At 39.2% G+C, this 19,553-nt stretch overlaps 2 protein-coding genes and 1 pseudogene across 2 annotated transcripts; all 3 read right to left on the bottom strand.

The window, feature by feature from the left end:
* Positions 1–948: 948 nt before the first annotated feature.
* On the bottom strand, positions 949–3,479 carry LOC133715938 (vestitone reductase-like). The gene is made up of 4 exons (XM_062142641.1): positions 3,160–3,479; positions 1,882–2,406; positions 1,274–1,469; positions 949–1,158 (listed from the first exon to the last, which is right to left on the bottom strand). The coding sequence occupies exons 1-4, from the start codon at positions 3,278–3,280 to the stop codon at positions 996–998; spliced, it is 1,005 nt and encodes a 334-aa protein (XP_061998625.1). The 5' UTR covers positions 3,281–3,479; the 3' UTR covers positions 949–995.
* A 7,346-nt stretch (positions 3,480–10,825) lies between these two features.
* Positions 10,826–12,037, bottom strand: LOC133716602 (vestitone reductase-like; annotated as a pseudogene).
* A 2,033-nt stretch (positions 12,038–14,070) lies between these two features.
* On the bottom strand, positions 14,071–18,329 carry LOC133717981 (vestitone reductase-like). The gene is made up of 4 exons (XM_062144749.1): positions 18,142–18,329; positions 15,619–16,140; positions 14,622–14,817; positions 14,071–14,513 (listed from the first exon to the last, which is right to left on the bottom strand). The coding sequence occupies exons 1-4, from the start codon at positions 18,260–18,262 to the stop codon at positions 14,372–14,374; spliced, it is 981 nt and encodes a 326-aa protein (XP_062000733.1). The 5' UTR covers positions 18,263–18,329; the 3' UTR covers positions 14,071–14,371.
* Between the last annotated feature and the right edge of the window lie 1,224 nt (positions 18,330–19,553).

Raw genomic sequence — 19,553 nt, 5'->3', positions numbered from 1 at the left:
TAACTCATAAGATCACAGGTTTAGAGTCTTTCTAATGTAAAGTTAAAATAACTAGTTGAGAGGTCTATAAAGAACATAGGGCAAATTTCATTTTACCTCCCTGATCTTTACACTCTAAATCATTTGTGCCCCTACACTTCTAATTTCATCACGCTTGCACATTAGTGAATCGTCATCATACAAAGGAGCCCATTAGAGCCACATTTTCAAGTTACAAAGTACTTGACAAAAAAATAAATTATTGGACATAATTGATTAAATTGGAGAGCACAAGGGTACATGTGATGAAATTAAAAGTGCATGGCCACAACGAATTTAACATGTAAATGTTAGGGAGGTAAAATGAAATTAGCTCAAGAAAATACTAGTTCGTTATAATTCATTGTCTATAATTGCCATTTTATAAGAGGATATTGTTTATACCACATGTGTACAAAGGTACAAACACCGGAAATATACGGCTCGATAGCCACTAAAAGCTATGAAATTGTCACCAAATGCTATAAGATATGCACCAAGCATTAGTCACCCAGCCCTTGACATATAAGGGAAAACACTCCCACATCGAAGAGTGAGCAAATACACCGCCCAATATCTCCTATAAAAAGGGAAAATTCTTCCCAATCAAATAAGTCCACTATTCCACTCTGTACCTTTCTTTGTCTTTATCTCACAAGCAAATACTGTCTTAGACATCGGAGAGTTATAGGCGGGCAACCCCGGCCTCCCTGACATATTTCTGTCTTGACAGGTATCGGGACAGAGTGTCCAAGCCCACGACTCTGTAGATCATGCCTCCCAACACCGCATCAACAGATATGTGTGTGTGTGTGTGTGTGTAATTCAATAATTCAAAAGAGATGGAGGTCAAGTGAGTAAATTTAAAGGTCATAATAGAAAAACTCTTCTGTCAATTTGTCTAATCACTAGATCATTCTTGAAAAAAAAAAAAAAAAAAGAATCACAAGACAATTGAGTAGAATGTTTTTATGGAGTCATGTGTCCATTTTGCCAAAGATCCTTTCTAGAAAACCCTTTTCTCTGCAAGATTGAAATGCTCCAGTCAATATGTCATCGAGGCCATGCTTAAATGTGAATCCAGTATTCAGGAGCTTCTTCGATGAGAAACCACAAATTTTGTAAGCTTCTTTCAGTGATCTGCATGCAAGCCAATAGGAAGGTTAATAACAGAGTTTTATTATCTATCGGAGGATTCGGAGATTAAAATGATGGGAAGAGTGAAGATGAGAACAATTGGAATGGAATTACTCACTGAGTTGTGGGTATGCGAAATTCAGGGTATTTTGCATAAAGAAATCGGTACATTTCGTCTATTGATGTTGGAGTTGAAGAGCAAATGTACCTCCCTTTGGCATTAGAATTTTCAAAAAGAAAGATATGCGCACTAACCAAATCATCTACATGTACCAAACTTAGCTTGTGAAGTTGTGTAAAGTTATCTGCTTTTCCTGGATGCAGAAAATAAAATTAAATGTAAATAAAAACACATTGGTACATCCTCTCTAACGTCAAAGATCTGATATCTAACATATAAAGTGGTTCAAATTCACAATGTGACATAATATGTTGATAGACATTTCGCAATAAACAATATTCGTCTAATAATTAATCAATGATTTTCTATTGATGACTTGGTAACATATTTAGCACCACAACATTGCATGCAAGATTTAATATGCGAGCTTTTGTGACTTTTAATATATATATAAAATCGCACAATAAGACTCAACATGCGAGCCTATGTGACGATATATATATTAGACATCGTCAAACAACATAACTTGTGAGATTGTGAAGCAACTGTACGTACATATGTGAATATGTTCTTTTGCAAAAATAAAAGTTCATGCTAATACTTACCTAATATCATGGATAAGATCAATTCCACTGAACCAGGGAGATCTTTGCAGATGAAACCACCAAGGACGAATGGAGGGATCAAAGTCACAAGTTCTAATCCATTTTTTTGTGCAAATTCCAGTACTGCTTGCTCTGTTTTGGTCTTAGCAGCCACATACGATGAACTCCTAAATAATCCAAGAGACCTATGGTACTCTATATCACTCCATGAACTCTCATCCGCCATGTCTTTGTTGTTGCCACTATAAGCAACAGTTGCTGCACTAGAAGTGTAAACAACCTTTTTCACAGTCTTGGCATTTAGGCAAGCTTTCAATATGCCTAGGGTACCTTCTACAGATTGTTTGGTTACCGATGCTTCATCAAGTTCTTTGTTAGGCATAGGATGAGCAACATGGAAGACCCCGGTGCATCCTTCAATTGCTACATTAAAACTTTCAGGTTGGTTCAGATCCCCATTGAAGATGTGAAGCTTCTCCGATGCTCTAGGCAGGCTTGTGAGGTAGCTGATGTCTCTCTTGCATTCTGGCCGATATTAAACACCGACAAATGTATGTTTTAATTTTTTGTTACAAATTACAATGAACTCCTTTGATAAAAAAAGAGACGAAATAGTCGGATCCTTGATAAGTATCTTTATTCTAACCCATTCTCCACTATAATTTTAACTTATCACGCTATGGTTGTGCTAATTCTAAAATGATTACAACACTAAGAATTTAAATTGTTACAAAATGGGTCAATAATGTACATTAATCGTTTCTAAAAGGAAGTCAAAATTCCCCTATATACCTTGAAAATCAATAAAAGAGTTTTTGTTTTTGCTTATTCATCAATAAAAGAGTAATATTGTAGAGGATATTATTTCTCTTCATGATTCTTTACCTGGGTCATCTTTTACTCATGTGTATAGAGAGTCTAATTCTGCAGCTCATATGTTGGCTAAATTGGCTCTTAATTCTAGTCTTGATGTTTCTTGGAGTGGTCAGATTCCCTCTAGTCTTAGCAACTATGTTGCTACCCATTGTATGATTTAAGTTCATCAATAAAAGCTTGACGTCCTTCTCTCAAAAAAAAAAAAAAAAAATCAATAAAAGAGTAGTACTACACTACTACCGGCCAGCTGTCTCTACAAAGTTAATTAATTAAGCTCTTCGGAAGTGTCTGAACAACGCAATTAATAACATGACATTTACTACTGCATTCTTGATCCAAAGCAGGAAAGAGTGAGACTGATATACAGATCTCGGAGAGTCCGAGAGTAAGTAAAACACGTACCTGGATCAGGTCTAACAGTAGTTCGAACAGTGTAACCATTTTGCAGAAGCTTCATAACCAGCCATGAACCGATGAATCCAGTTCCACCCGTTACACAAACTGGACCCTTTTCCTCTTCCATCAATTCTCTCCTAATTTACGCCCAAACCGTAGCTTACTTTAGGTTCAGGTCAGGCTCGGCAGCTAGCTCTAGATGTGGTTTTCATATGAATAGGGAAATCTGAGAGGCTTCACCTGGTGATTAGTGATATAATATATGACCAAGAAGCCAATTTCTCTTGCAACTCTGCAAACTGGTGTTTAATTTAATAAGAGAATATGACCAACAAGTCTCTGGCAATGGCGGAATTATATATGACCGGAGTGGGCCCTGGCCGCCCAATTATTTTGAAAAATGCTGTTAAGCTATTGGTTGGCTTGCATTTTTATCCTAATCTAACTATACAATTCTTCTCTCAGCTTGCTCTCCAAAACTGAATTTTTTTATCAATTTAACCTTTATTTATTAAAAAACTATGAATTATAATGAATCAATAGGGATGATATGATAAATTGTAAAATAAAAAAAAATTAAAAAAAGCAGAAAATATAGGTAGTTGTACGGAAAATTTTTCCATTACCTTTAACTTCTCTCCACACACATAGTGGGTGGGCCCTACTAGTTAAAAGTTAATTAAACTAAAATTTACAATCATGCCACCCCAAATTGAAGTCTTAACACTAATTATTCCTTATAAACAGATAATTATAATAATTACCTTCATTAGTTGACTTATTTATCTTATAAAATTCTATAAAAAAAAATAATTAATAAGTGCATTTAAAGGAGAATATTAATGCATGCTTAATATATGGCATCAAAAATGAAGAAAAAATAGTTTTTGTTCAAGTAAAACCCTAATTTGTGTTTGGCCCAAACTCTAGGTTACTTGACCTAGTGGTAATAGAGTTTAATTAGAAGAATCTAGAGATTATCTTTCTTTGTATGATTCAGACTCTATGCATTGTAATCCTCTATATAAAGAGGCCCCTATTATCAATGAGAATACACAACGATTTCCTCTCAATTTCAGTTTCTCTAAAACACGTTATCAGCACGAAGCCCTAACCCTGAAACAAATAGCCAAACCCTGATTCAAGAAGCTAACAACCTTGAATCCGAATACAAAACCTTGAAGCCTTTTCTGTCTCCACCTCACACCTTGAAGAACTCGATTCCAGGAGTCCAGAACCGGCGGCGGCAACCCAAGAACCGGCCGGAAACCTACCGAACTGGCCACCGGAAGCCCCATACAACTTGCAGAAAATATTCCACCGGTTCACCATCTTCCGGACCTCCAATTTCCACCAAATTTTGGTAGCAGAAGCCAATTGATCTGACGTTTCAGGAACTGGAAGAAAAAAGTCCAAAAACTGGCCTAAAAAGACGTGAACCGGCCACCTGAGCAGCCGTATATTGAACCTGCAGAAAAGAAGAAAAGAAGAAAAGAAAAAGAGAAGAAAGGAAGCCCAGCCCAGAAAGAAAAAAAAAAAAGAAGTCAAGCCCAAAGAAGAAGAGCCCAGAAGCCCACTGACCTGACCCGGCCCACTGATACACCTGACCCACAGCCACATTATCATCCACGTCAGCACAGCCACATCAGCCTGCCACGTCAGCGACATCGCCACCTCATCCTGACACGTCAGCATCAGTGCCACGTCAACCTCCGGTCAACCCTCTTGTCAACATCTGGTCAACGCCGTCAACGACGGTCAACCACTTTTCCGGCAACTTCCGGCGACTTTTCCGACCACTTTTTCCGACCAAATTTTCCGGCGACCTATTTCAAGGTATTTTTTACTAAACATTCCCGTTTTTTTTTTAGTTTTTTAATTCAATTTCTCTTGTTTTTCGGGGACTTGCAACCTCCCTTCTTCTACCCCCCTTTCTTCATCATAGGGGAGACCAAATTAAGCCGAACTGTGGGGGTTCGTGTTCACTCCAAGCTTAGAGCTTGTTGAGATCTCCAAACTTAGAGTTTGTAGAGAATTTATGATCGACCACTTACGTCTTTGTTTCGATCTAATCCAATATCTCTTGGAATCGAATTTCTTGGAAGCGACTACGCTCGGAAATTCCTAATTTCTTGGAAGCGATTACGCTCAGAAATTTTATATGTTTTCGTGGTAGCCTATTTTGCTCCGAAACTAACCCTAATTTCTTGTTCTCTTTCAGGATGAGTAACCTGAACAAATTGGACTTTGCTCCATTGGGAACAACTGGCTCTGGATATCACAGGTGGGTTCGTGATGTCCGCCAGCATCTCAAGGCTGATGGAATCCTGGATATGATTCTCGATCCTAGCCAGGACGTGCTAACTGTTGAGCAAGCTCAAGCTTTGGAAGCAAATAGAGCAGCCTTAGAGGCAAATAAGGCGAAAGCCATCATCCTAATGACTCGTCATATGGATGATTCGCTCCAATACGAGTGTATGAATGAAGAAGACCCCAGAAGGCTGTGGGTCTCACTCGAAGAAAGATTTGGCAACGTCCGTGACTCCTTGCTTCCTGACCTAGAAGTGAGATGGCATAGCCTCCGCTTCTGTGATTTCAAGTCAGTTCTTGACCATAACTCGGAAGCACTTCGCATTAAATCCTTAATGGAATTCTGTGGTAAAGAGATCATAGATGCGATGTTGATTGAGAAGACTCTCTCTACCTTCTCCGTCTCTGCATTGATGGTTTCTAAGAACTATCGATTCGATGTTAATGCAGGACGAATCACAAGGTATCATGAGCTCATTGGAGCTATGAATGTCGCTGAAAAGCATGACAACATCCTTGTGAAGAACTATAATTCGAGATCCGTGGAAATAGAGCATATTCCAGAATCCAATTATAGTCGCGCCCCTAAGAGAAGGCGCCAAGAGCGAAACCCTAACCTTAGGGATACTTCTGGACGTTCTGGTCCATATAATCGCTCTACTTGGGAAGGTAACCGCCAATATAGGCGAACACGGAACCGAAGAGGTCGACGTGGAAAGAGAGAGGGAGGCAACGCCTCTGGCCATGTTGGTGGCGCCACCAACACTAAGAGCCATCTAAATGACGCTTTCAAAGCGCCTCAATCAATGGAGTTTGAGCAAAGAGAAGTATGTTCTCGATGTGGAGTGTCTGATTATTGAGCACACATTTGTAGAGCTCGTGAAGAAATCGGCACCGCCTACAAAGCATATTGTGAAGCAAGAGAAGCTCACTATATGGAACAAGAAGATCAAGAAGATGATCTAGAGTGAAGGGTTGAAGACTACAAATCTGGCTGGGATCAATAGATCGCCAATTATGTTTAAGTCTTTATTTTTCCAAGAGATGTAATAGGCAATTGACATATACTTCGTAGTAAATGCCAATGGTTTAAGTCTTTCTTCAAAGTAGGCTCACCCAAAATAAGTGTGATGTCTAGGAAGGTTTTGAGATTAGTGGTACTTAAGCGAGCCTTGCTCCACCGACATCTCTCTACTCACCTGGTCACATTTATTTTGGAATTACCGAAAGAAGTTAGACGACTACCATTGTTTTGCATTAGCTAGCATTTTGGATTAGATTTTCTTTGGTCAAAGAGATAATGATGTAACTCTGTTGGCTTATGAATAAAATTTCGAGTTCTTTATGATTCCACTTTGATTCTGAGCATATAACTTTTGTGACTACGATGGCTGGGTCATCAGTATTAATTCAAGGACATGGAATAGCCCAAGTTCCACTTGCCAAATGACACCTTAATTACTGTCACAGAAACTCTCTACGCTCCTAGGGCCAATCGCACCTATGAATAGCCAACGGATTCCATGCGAAAACGCATGTAGAGAACGGAAATGAGTTCCTTTGCAATACCTCTAATGATTGCGAACAAATGCGCATCTTAGAGAAGTTTATGTGTCTCTCTAGTGGACTTTATGTCACTATTCGAGCTATTAAATCCAATAAAGTTATGAGAGAATATCTCTTGGATTTAGACACATATTGGCTTTGTCACGACAGGATAGATCATCCTAGTCATGATATGATGATCCGTCTACAACAGACTTCACATGGACATTTTTTCTATCGAGCGAAATGAAGCATGAATCAAAAGTTGATTCTTGGATTAAGTGTGACCGACGCTGCTGCCTAGGGCACCGCCTCCGTCCACCACCAGCCTAGGGCTGGCATAGTCCCTATCCATGATGCCATAGATGGCGTCCATCATGGTGATGACGCCCCAGGTGATGCTGCAATCACCAACTTTGCTTCAAATAGCGTTTCAGACGCTCAGGCCCAACCAAAGTCTTCATTGGTTACTTCTAAAGCCTCTCGCTCGTTTTACAAAGCCCGTTCCTTAGGGAAACTAGGACTGAGACCGTCCTATGCAAAGGATATGAAAATACTGATTATGTTCTTACATAGAATCCGTAGGGATTCTCTGGACTGATTCAACCAACTTGCAGACGTTTAAATATCTCATGATGTTGGTTGACATGCAAACACGCTGGTCACGTGTTGTGCCATTGTCCACTTGTAATGCTGCTTATGAAACACTCCTAGCACACATCATATGACAACGGGCTCACTCCCCGAATCATCCTATTCAATCAATTGGATTTGACTATGCTAGTGAGTTTACATCGAAGACTTTCGATGGTTATTGCATTTGGGACTGATGTTGGACATCATATTCCCATGAGCACACCCAAATGGTCTCGCGGAAACGACTACGATGGTAGTCCGGACATTGGTAATGCGCACCAACCTCCTTATATCCGCTTGGGGTGATGCAATATCGCATGCAGCTATGCTAATTCGTCTACGACCCACTGCCACTCAATCTACCTCTGCGTTACAGTTAGTGACTGGGTACAAATATCGTACTTACTCATATTTGAGTGTGCCATTTATGTGCCAATTGCACCGCCACAGCGCTCTATAACGAGTCCTTACAGACGAATGAGCAACTCAGTTGGATTTGAGGCTCCAACAATCATCCGCCACTTAATGCCCTTGCATGGCGATCTCCTTACCGTTAGATTTGCGGATGTCACTTTGATGAGACAGTCTTCCCGTCGTTAGGGGGAGATAAGAACACAGATATTCAGCAGGAACGACAGGAATTGTCGTGGCCTGTTCCCACTATGTCTCATCTCGATCCCTACTAAAGTGACGAGATCACAAATATGCTGCAAACATTCCTGCAAGGATGGACGTCCCTACGAGAGGACGTATCGCCACCCTACACAGAGGTAGGCATGGCGCCAACGCCATAGAGAGTGACACTTTGGCGTTACAGGTCATGGCCCCAGCTAGGATGCGTGGGAGGCCCGTGGGTTCGAATGATACTTTGGCACACTCCAATCCTTTGATCATCGACACTCAAAATCCGTCTCATGAGTATCTTCCTGGTTATGGTTATCGTTAGGGGACGCCTCAACATCAGAACCTATTCCTGAGAATATAGAGCTCTATGAAAATTACACTAGTGTACATGAGACGTGGGATAGAAACTCCATCATAATGATGATGTAGTTGCGCATGCACATGAGTTTGTTGAGTCTGATGATATCGAACCACGCTCCGTTGATGAATGAATGCCAACGTAGAGAAATTTGGCCTAAATGGAAAGATGTGATCCAGGTTAAGATGGATTCTCTAACGAACAGGAAGGTTTTTGAGCCAATGATGCCAACACCTCCTAACATAAAACCTATTGACTAATGGGTTTTCGTTAGAAAGCGTGATAAGAAAAAGAGATGGCAATCTCGCCTTATGGAGCAAGGCTTCTCACAAAACGCCCTGGAATCGACTACGATGAGACATATTCTCTCGTAATGGATGTCATTGCACTCCACTACCTTGTCAGTTTGGTAGTTTCCTAATAACTGAACATGCAGCTTACAAATGTGGTCACTACGTATCTCTATGGGGATCTAGATACGAAATATACATGAAGGTTCATGGTGAACTTCATTTACCCAAGTCAAGTGGCTCTAGACCACGGAGTGCGTTTTACAAAGAGGTTGAAACGCTCACTAAGATGACTACTTGATTGGGAAGGGATATGCCCACGCGTTTCCATAACAAGTTTCGGATTCTATCGCGGTTCATGTTGGACATGATCTTCATTAGAAGCCCTTAAAGAGTTAAGGGAAACCGCTTAACACTAGAAATCCGAGTTTGAGATGAAGGATTTTGGGAGAACATGATTATGTCTCGGTTTGGAACTTGAGCATCGTGTTGATAGATGCTTAGGCATTTTGACAAGGTCAAACTTTCAAGCACCCCCATGATCGTCCGTAGTCTTGATCCTGAAAAGGATTCTCTTCGTCTGAAGGATGATGGTGAAGATGTGCTAGAGGCGGAAGTGCCCTACATAAGTACAATAAGCGCATTATTGTACTTAGCTCAATGCACAAGACCGGACATCTCATTTGCAGTGAGCTTGTTAGCTAAGGTATAGCTTTGCGCCAACGCGACGCCATTGGATTGGTGTAAAAGATATATTTTGGTACTTGAGATGTACGATTGATATGGGCTTGTTCTATCCCTACAGAGAGATGATGGATTCGGACCCATCACACACCAGGAATGCCGCCAACACTGGCCTGCGTCCATTATCCCCATCCCAAAACAACATGTGTTTTGGAAGGTTTTGCTGATATTGGGTATCTCTCTGACCCACACGAAGGTCATTCCCAAAATGGTTAAGTGTTCACCAAAAGTAAAGACCGTGATATCTTGGAGGTCTACAGAATAGACCCTAGTCGCTATATCTTCGAACAATGCAGAGATCATTGCTCTTCACGAAGTGGTTGGTGAATGTATATGGATTGGATCCATAATTACGCATGTTCGAACAATTGTGGTTGGAAGTCTACCACAGATGAGCCTACAAGCGTTTTGGATAATGCTACTTATTTTGAACAAATGAATCAAGGCTACATCAAAGCGACAACACCAAGTATAATCAGCAACAACAGACTCTCCTCAAGATCAAAGGGAACTAGGTTCAATCTGAGGACAGTATGGCAGACTTACTCACTAAGTCATTGCCTCAATTCCACTTTCGAGAAACATGTTGGTAGCATCGTTTGCGGAAGTTATCCGAACTCCCATGACCGTAGTCATCAGGGGAGATTCAGACATCAGGGGGAGATGTCTACATGTATGGTCTCGAAACGTGAAGGGTGTGTTGTGCTATTTTTCCCCTTCGACCGAGGTTATTTTTGTCCCACTGAGTTTTTGTTACTCGGCAAGGTTTTTAGCGAGGCAACGAGAGAAGCACCGCGTTTGGGCAACACAAGGGGGAGTGTTCAAGTAAAACCCTAATTTGTGTTTGGCCCAAACTCTAGGTTACTTGACCTAGTGGTAATAGGGTTTAATTAGAAGCATCTAGAGATTATCTTTCCTTGTATGATTCAGACTCTATGCATTGTAATCCTCTATATAAAGAGCCTCCTATTATCAATGAGAATACACAGCGATTTCCTCTCAATTTCAATTTCTCTAAAACAGTTTTCTGTTTTTGTTATTCAATATTTGTTTTTATTTGAATTTTATAGTAAATATCAATTGTTGAAAAAAAAAATTTATCAATATTTTCTAAAATCTGAGATTGGAATGATGAAAAATGATAGCATCTGGAACACTCACTGACTCACTGAGTTGTTGGCATATGAAAATTCGGGTATTTTATAGAAAGAAATCGGTACATTAATTTCGTCTATTGATGTTGGAGTTGATGAACAAATGTACCTAGCTCCCTTTAGCATTAGAATTTTCCAAAAGAAAGATATGGGCGTTAACCAAATCATCTACATGTACCAAACTCAGCTTGTGAAGATGTGTATAGTTATCTGCATTTCCTGCATTCACAAACTAAAATGCAAATAATAACATGAACATTGGTACGTTACTTAGTGTCAAACATGAAACATCTTACATACAGCTGACAATTTAGACAACCATTTAAAGGAGTATTTATCTCATCTATACTAGTTTAAATTGACAGTATGACTCTTTTTTTTGCTAGACAATCAACAATAAACAAGTTTTCTATCTAACAGTCGATGATTTCGATTGATAATCTAGTAACATGACTTGCTACACTATTAGACCGCCTCTATACTGGTTTAAATTGACAATATGAATTACTTTTTGCTAGACAATTTAGACCAACATTTAAAGCAGCGCTTGTCTAATCTATACTGGTTTAAGTTGATAGTATTACTTATTTTTTTGCTAGACAATCAAGAATAAACAAATTTCCATCTAATAGTCCATGATTTCAATTGATAATCTGGCAATATGACTTGCTACACTATCTTCAATGGCATGAAATACTTCATAGGCGAGACATATATAGCATGTGACCGTATGTTACTAAACAAATATTACATATTAAATAACATAATTTGTGAGACTGTGAAGCAACCTTAGACATAAAGTATGTCACTGTTTGGCAAAACTAAAAAATAATAATAATAGCATACCTAGAATCATGGATAGGATCAACTCCACTGACCCAGGGAGATCTTTGCAGATAAATCCACCAAGGACGAATGGAGGGATTAAAGTGACAAGTTCTAATCCATTTTTTTTCCGCAAACTCCAGGACTTGCTCTGTTTTGGTCTTGGCAGCCACATATGAAGTTCCAAATAATTTAAGGGACCTATGATATTCAATATCACTCCATGAACTCTCATCGACAATGTCCTTGTTTTTGCCATTATAAGAAACAGTTGCTGCACTAGAAGTGTATACAACCCTCTTCACAGTCTTGGCATTTCGGCAGGGTTTCAATATTCCTATGGTACCTTCTACAGATTTTTTGGTTACTGATTCTTCATCAAGTTCTTTGTTAGGCATAGGATGAGCAACATGGAAGACCCCGATGCATCCTTCAATTGCGGCACTAAAACTTTCGGGTTGATTCATATCTCCATTGAAGATGTGAAGCTTTTCTGATGCTCTAGGTAGGGTAGTGATAGATAATGTCTCTCTTGCATTAACAAAATTATAGCCTAGCAACAAAATTTCTTTGGTGTGTATGGTTTGTTGAGCATCTTCAAATTGGTCAAAGGCAATTTGGGAACTTGAAAAAGACACCAAAAGTAATGCAAAGTTGCAAACAAAGGGAGGTCGAATAGTTTGTTAGGCAATCTTCAAATTAATGAGGGGCAACTTGGGAAGATTGAATATTTCACTAAAGATGAATAGTCAATCAGGCCTGGTTTTTTTTTTTTTTTTTTTTTTTTTTTTTAATAATCAGGCCTGGCTTTACTAATAGAGAAGACATGAATTTTTCTTTCTAATCTCGATCGATAATCTAATATAGTTTCCCATTATCATAATAATCAACACTAACGCAATTGTGCCAATCCTAAAAAAATTAAATACTAAGAAATTAAGTTGCTCATATATGAGTCGATAATGTATATCAAAATAAGCTACACCAAGAAAATGTTATTACGAGGTTGTTTACCCTCAGAAACTCAAAATCAACACTGTAAAGATAACCACGATTTTTATCCCTAGACCACCCATCCCTTAATGTTAATGAGATTTGCACACTTAATGTTAATTTTAAATAAACAACAAGCAACAACACATCGACTCTTTTAAATTAAACATAAAGAAAAACATCTATTGGGTGCCATATGTAGTCGATAAAAGTCATCGAATAATAATCAGTTGCACATTCCTTTATTGTAAAAATATACGTCAACAAAAGTCACTCTTTTTTATTTTTTTTTGGTCTGAAAAAATAAGTCATTCAAAGCCTTTACCGAGAAAATATTCATCGCCCACATGCACTCGATAATGATAGGAATACACAATTAGCAACGAATGGCTTTTTAATATTTTTTTGTTTTGTTTTGGAGCTTTGCGACGAATACGTTGTCGGCAAAGTGTAACTCTTTTAATTTTAACTTTTATGGAAGTTTGGCAGACAAAATTTCCCATTATCTACCTTGAAAATCAATTAAAAGTGTAAACTACTAGCCGTCTCTTAACAGTTAGTTAAGCTCTTCGGATCGGAGGAAGTGACTCAACAATACAATTAAGCTAACTTTGACTCCTATTATTATTGAGTGCGGTTGTTATATATATGGATCTGAGATCGAGAGCAATTAAGTAAATTTTTACCTGGATCAGGTCTAACAGTTGTTCGAACAGTGTACCCATTTTGCAGTAGCTTCATAACCAGCCATGAACTGATGAATGCAGTTCCTTCCACCTGTTACACAAACTGGACCCTTCTCCACTTCCATTGATTCTCTCCTACTTCACTCGCAAACCATAGCTTTACTTCAGGTTCAGGTTAGGCTCATGCAGCTAGCTCTTACTACACATTTGCAAGTATGAAGCTCTAGCTGTGGCTTTCATATATGAAAAGAGAAATCTCAGATGAGCTCGGTGATTAATATATAATATGACAAAGAATTCAATTTTTCTTGCAAGCTGTAATTAAGAATTGATTTATAGAATATGACCAACAAGTCTCCGATTACCTTTGGAAGCTGCAGTTGATTATCTATATAATATCACATTCATACCAATCACTTCGTTTGCAATTGCAATCCATCTTTTGAATAACATTTTGGAGAGTGAATTAATATCATAAGTTCCTAACTGCGACGCAACAGTGTTATCTGGCATTCTGGCCTTGTATATATTTGTGTGGTTCTTCCAGATATATATGTTAAGACCTTTTGGATTGTTCACAACTTTGGCGAACAATGAATTTTTTCTTGGTGACAATATAACATGTACACGCACCGAATTGCTTTCTTTGTCACTTGAACACTATCTTAGCTCTTTTGTTCCAATCATTTGCAATGAGCATAGTCGGAGCAACAACAAAGGATGCTCGTAGTTAAAATAACTCTTGTAGACACTCGTTAAAATTTAATGTCAAATTTATGAAACACGACTGGGGATGCTCTTATTGTAAGCATGTTACAGTCCATGCCATGAAGCAAATCTATAAAAATCCGGAGTTTACGTGCTGAGTTTTTTTTTTTTTTTTTTTTTTTTGTCGTCTCAACAGAGGAATAAGAGAGGCAATAAATCTCCTTGTTGCCCAAAAATTTATTTAAAGAAAAATAAAAGAGATGCAGAGGAGGGGGCGGGGGACTAAGCCAATACCTCTCTAGTGAGTAATAACAAACAAATAAGAAACAAACTAGCGAAAATTATTTATAGAAATCCCTTTTCTCTGCAAGATTGAACTGCTCCCTCAAACATGTCTTCGAGCCCATGCTTAAATTTGAATCCAGACTTCAGGAGCTTCTCCGATGAGTACCCACACGTTTTGTGACCTTCAATGCGCTTCAAAGAACTGTAAGCCAAGTGGAAATAGTCAAAAAACAGATAATTGGCATATACGAGACTGAAATTAGAGAAGAGAGTGAATTTAGTTTAGAGCATGTGAAAAAGAATTACTTACTCAGCTGTCGGTATTTGATATTCAGGGTATTTTGCAGTGAGAAATCGAGACATTTCCTCTAAGGATACCTGAGCTAATGAACAAATGTACCTCCCTTTTGCATTAGGGTTTTCGAAAAGAAAGATATGTGCACTCACCAAATCATCTAAGTGTACCATACTTTTGTTTTTCAGATGTTCATAGTGATGCTCATTTCCTGCATGCAACGAAAAAAATTTACATGAATCATATATTTGTTGGTATCTGGCTGAGTTCTGATTTTTAGCTTGTGTCCAATATAGGTACGTTTCAGGGGAGATATTATATATATATATATATATATATATATATCTTTTTTTTTTTTTTTTTTGGAGTTGAAAAGGTCACACTTTTATAAATTTCAGCAAGCAGTACAATAACGGTTTGCCCATAGGGCCGTCAGAAGAAGCCATTACATAGAGCACACTACACTAGCACACCCCTCACACAAGCATACTACTCAGCACACCCCTAGCACACCCACCTTTTTTGATTAAGCGCAAAATCAAGAGAACACAGTTGCCCCAAGAACAAATAAAAATAACCAAAAAGCAACATGTCACTTGTCGATCTCTTCCACTCAATAAAAGAAAAAGGACTTTAACATCCTTTTGTAAAAAAACATGCAGGCCCAAAACTAAACCAAAAATTAAATAATTAGGAACCAATAAGGCCCAAAACCACCTCCTAGAAAGGCCCAAACCCCAATCTGAGGCCCAGGAACTACAACCTAGGATTATCGAACTATTAGTAACTGAAAAAAAAAATAGATTATCGATCTAAAAAATTAAAAAAAAAAAAAAATCATAACCGACAGTTTATTTAACAGTATAACATGTCATGCTAATATATATGTGTCATAAGTTGCAACATGAGTACATGACATACTATCAACATGCCAACAAAACAAAGAGTTTTATATAAGCCATAACAATATCTATGCTCGACTTTAGTAATAAAAATTCGTCATAAGTCATACCTAGAATCATGCATAGGAACAGACTTATTGAGCTAGGGAGTGTTTTGCAGAGAAATCCACCAATCACTAATGGAGGGATCAAAGTGACTATTTCCAGTCCATTATTTACCCCAAATTCCAGAGCTGCTTGCTCTGTCTTGGTTTTCGCAGCCACATATGAAGTCCCATATACTTTCAGAGACCTATGAAATTCAACGTCAGTCCATGTACTCTCATCCACCATGTCTTTGTTGGTTCCACTATGAGAAATAGTTGATGCACTAGAAGTGTATACAACCCTCTTCACAGTCTTGGAATTCAGGCAGGCTCTCAATATGCCTAGGGTGCCTTCTACTGATTTTTTGGTTACAATTTCTTCATCTTGTTCTTTCAGAGGATTAGGATGAGCAACATGAAAGACTCCAATGCATCCTTCAATTGCTGCATTGAAACTTTCAGGTTGGTCGAGATCTGCACTAAAGATGTGAAGCTTCTCTGATGCTCCTGGTAGGCTTGTGAGGTAGCTGATGTCTCTCTTGCATTCTGGTCATAATACAGCAATTCAGTGCATATATGTTACTTGTCATTTGATGTAAAGAAATGATGACAATAAATGGATCGATCAGTAGCTATTTTTTTTTTTTTTTCCATGCCAATAATGTTTACATTAATTAGTTAGTGGGATATGAGGCACTTGAGAATAACAAATAAGACAAGGCCTCGATTATTTCCACCTTGTAAGCCAACAAATAAGGAAGGAACTCAAATGAATATTAGGATATTTAAGACGATAATCAGTAACTCACAGCCCTTAGTCCCTAAAAAGAGAACCTAAAAACGAGGAGCAAAACCTAGCCTCCCCTAACCTTCGACTATTCTCGTCCGGCGGCTCCCCTACGCCGACGCTGGCCTCTGGCCTCGTCGGTGTGCGGTGAGTGCGGCCAGACGGGTAGATTTTCTTTCTGGGCTGATTGGCTTCCTAGAAGTCGGCTTCAATGGATGCATCTGAGGGATCGTTGATGATTGCGACAGACGCAGCGGATCTCTTTCTCACGGAGGTGGCTTTGCAATTATGGAGAAGGGGTAGGCGGGCAGGTTCGGCGCTGGCACTAACGGGCATGGTGAGCAGTGGTCGAGTCAACGACGGGGCGAGGGTGTTGGCGGTCAGACCGATCATGGGCTGGAGAGATCGGCTTAGGGTTACTCGGATTGGTAGGGCGGTCGTACGTGTCCAGACAGACAGAACCTCCTCCTCACTTATGTCGGGTGTGGTGGTACGCCGGTGGAGGTGATGCGGTCGCGGTGGAACGATGGTAGGGACGAAAGGGCAGAGCGGGTTTTTGCTAATGGGCTGGAGCAGGCCGTATGGGGTCTGGGCTTGGTCTTGGGCCTGGATTCAGGTATTGGGCTGCTATTTGTTTGGTTGGTTGATAGGTGGAGATCGTGGTGGATGGGGCGCCGCTGGTGGTGGTGCGATGGTGGATCGGGTTTGCCATGGTGGCGGGCTTGGCTGTTACTAGTGTTTTCGGGTCTGGTTTTATTTTATTGTTGGTAATAAGACACTACTAAAGGTGTGGCAGAGACGATCTTCTCTGTCGCGGTCTCGGGGATCGTTCCTGTTCTGAAGTTGGGCCAACAGCGGTGGCGAAACCGTTTGGCTAGACAATCATCATATCCTTGGCCTTCTAGTGGGTCCTTCCTATCTGGGATAGGGTCGGAGGCGATGGCGTTTTGGAGCAGTGGAGGATGGATGGTGTCGACAATAGGGTGGTGATGGTGTTGGGCTTTCTTTAGTCCCAGGTCTAAAAGTCTGGCAATCCTTTTGGTTGAGTTTAGGTCACAATGAGTGTTGGCTTGGTCGATCAAAAGCTGGTCAGGAGGACTCTGGTTGGTGAGTTTAGTGTCGCCACAAGTGAGTTGTCTAGTTTTAGAGTTCTTACTGGCTGGACGAGAGGTGAGATGTCAAGGATTCACTGCTCCTGCGCCTTTTGTCTTTGTCATACAGTTGTAGTGTAAGTTTAGAGTCAGTATATAGAGTTCCAATGGGAAGTCTAGAGGCTATTTCTGGGTCAGAGATGTCGCCTAAAACTCGTTGTAAGCAGTTCATTATTAATGAAGTTCTTATTTGATCAAAAAAAAAAAAAGACGATAATCAGTAAACCCAAAAAAATTAACACGTCAAGAAAAAATAAAAAATATGCATAACAAACTAGCACGGTCTTCTTTACCAAAAGCAACTTAAGATGCTCTTACATGCAAGTGCAATCTCTATTGAGACACTGCTTACAAATTTAGATTTGAAGGGAAAAAGGGGCCTTATAGAGAAAAAAATTTGGAACCTCGGAAAGCAGTCGAGAAGTGAAAAAGAAGGATAAAAACTTTCAAGTTCAATGCCTGATTACTCCAGAACTTTGATATCATGTTAAACAACTGTTAGACAATATAAGTTTAAATTGTTCAAGAAATTTGATCGATCAAAAAATTTCCCCGGCAAGATTAGAGTGGGGATTGATGGATTATTCATATAGCAAGTAAAAATTGTACCTGGGTCAGGTCTAACAGTAGTTCGAACAGTGTAACCATGTTGCAGAAGCTTCATAACCAGCCATGAGCCGATGAATCCAGCTCCACCTGTTACACAAACTGGACCCTTGTCTTCATCCATTTTTTCTAGCTCCTTCAAATGCAAAGCATATATGTATTACTTGAGTTCATGAGGCTGTTAAATATGCAATTAGGTTGGCAAGGAATAAACGATGAAAATGATACATAATAGATTAATAGTTATATATGGATTATTCTTCTCACAAAGTTGCCCAGTATAGAAGACAAAACACAGTAGTAGACAGAAGAAGCCTTGGAATTTTTCACAAATTGTGACATCAACAAGGCCGATGCAACACACTCGATCTGGGGGAATCAAAGTTACTTTTGGGGGCGGCAAATGGGTGTGCACTGTTTTCATGGCTTGATACATGCTTGAATAATTTTTTTTTTTTTTTTTTTTTTGAAAGGATAATTTTCCTTTATTTTCTTATACAAAACATTATTGTGTATTTTTTATATTTTTATTGAAATTAAGAATTCTAATTAGAAATTTTGAACTGTATCTCAAGTCGATCTATGTTGCAACAAATCAAGTTCAATCAGACCATAAAGCATACACTTCCATGAAACCCTAGAAACTTTTCTCTCACTTAGAGAGCCCGGAGGCGATCGATGAAGTTCTCGACACACATCCAGAGTCTAAGGTTATCCCTTGTTTGCGGTGGCTTTTTTTATTTGGTCCTTGTTTTTGTTCTACGGTTCTACGTACTGATGAGTTATGCTCTTTCATTTGAGCTCTGGTTGTGAAGACGACTTCTAGTCTCGGTGTTGCTAGTGTTTTCGATCTCGATTAGGTACGTCATGTTTGCTTTCAGGTTGTTGGCCGGTTGAATTGTTCTCATCTTGTTTTTCGAATTTGATTGCTGGCCTATGTTTTGGTGACAACCAAGTCTTGAGGGCAAGTTCCTCGGACAACATAGATAAAAATGTGTTTGGTAAACTCTTCAATATGCTCAATTCTGCTCATTGGTGCTTTTGGTTTTGATTGGATGATAGAGCCGTCTCTGGATCCGGATTGGAATCTGAGTGGCTTCTAGACCTATCTTTTAGAACTATGTCCGTCTTGATTTGAGTTTAGACTAAAGCCTTGGTTCAATTGTCTATATACTAACATAATAGTAGAACCCTAATCCTTCTTTCCTAGGTGGGTCGGTAGTTTGGATTATCTAAAGAGTAATACGGACATCCAACCTAAAATCAATTATTGACAATAGGTGCATAATGTTATGGGAGCTGAAATTTGCACACCTAGTTTTATATTCTACACACCCTTCGCCTTTTTTTAATATTTCTTATCAATTCATGACATTTCTCTTCCAAAACTACTACCCCCCTCCCTCTCCCTCTCT

This window comes from Rosa rugosa, chromosome 6 (assembly GCF_958449725.1).
Source record: "Rosa rugosa chromosome 6, drRosRugo1.1, whole genome shotgun sequence".
Classification (NCBI taxonomy): Eukaryota; Viridiplantae; Streptophyta; class Magnoliopsida; order Rosales; family Rosaceae; genus Rosa; species Rosa rugosa.
The sequence above is the reverse complement of the archived record's forward strand: the minus strand, read 5'-3'. Positions and strand labels throughout refer to the sequence as shown.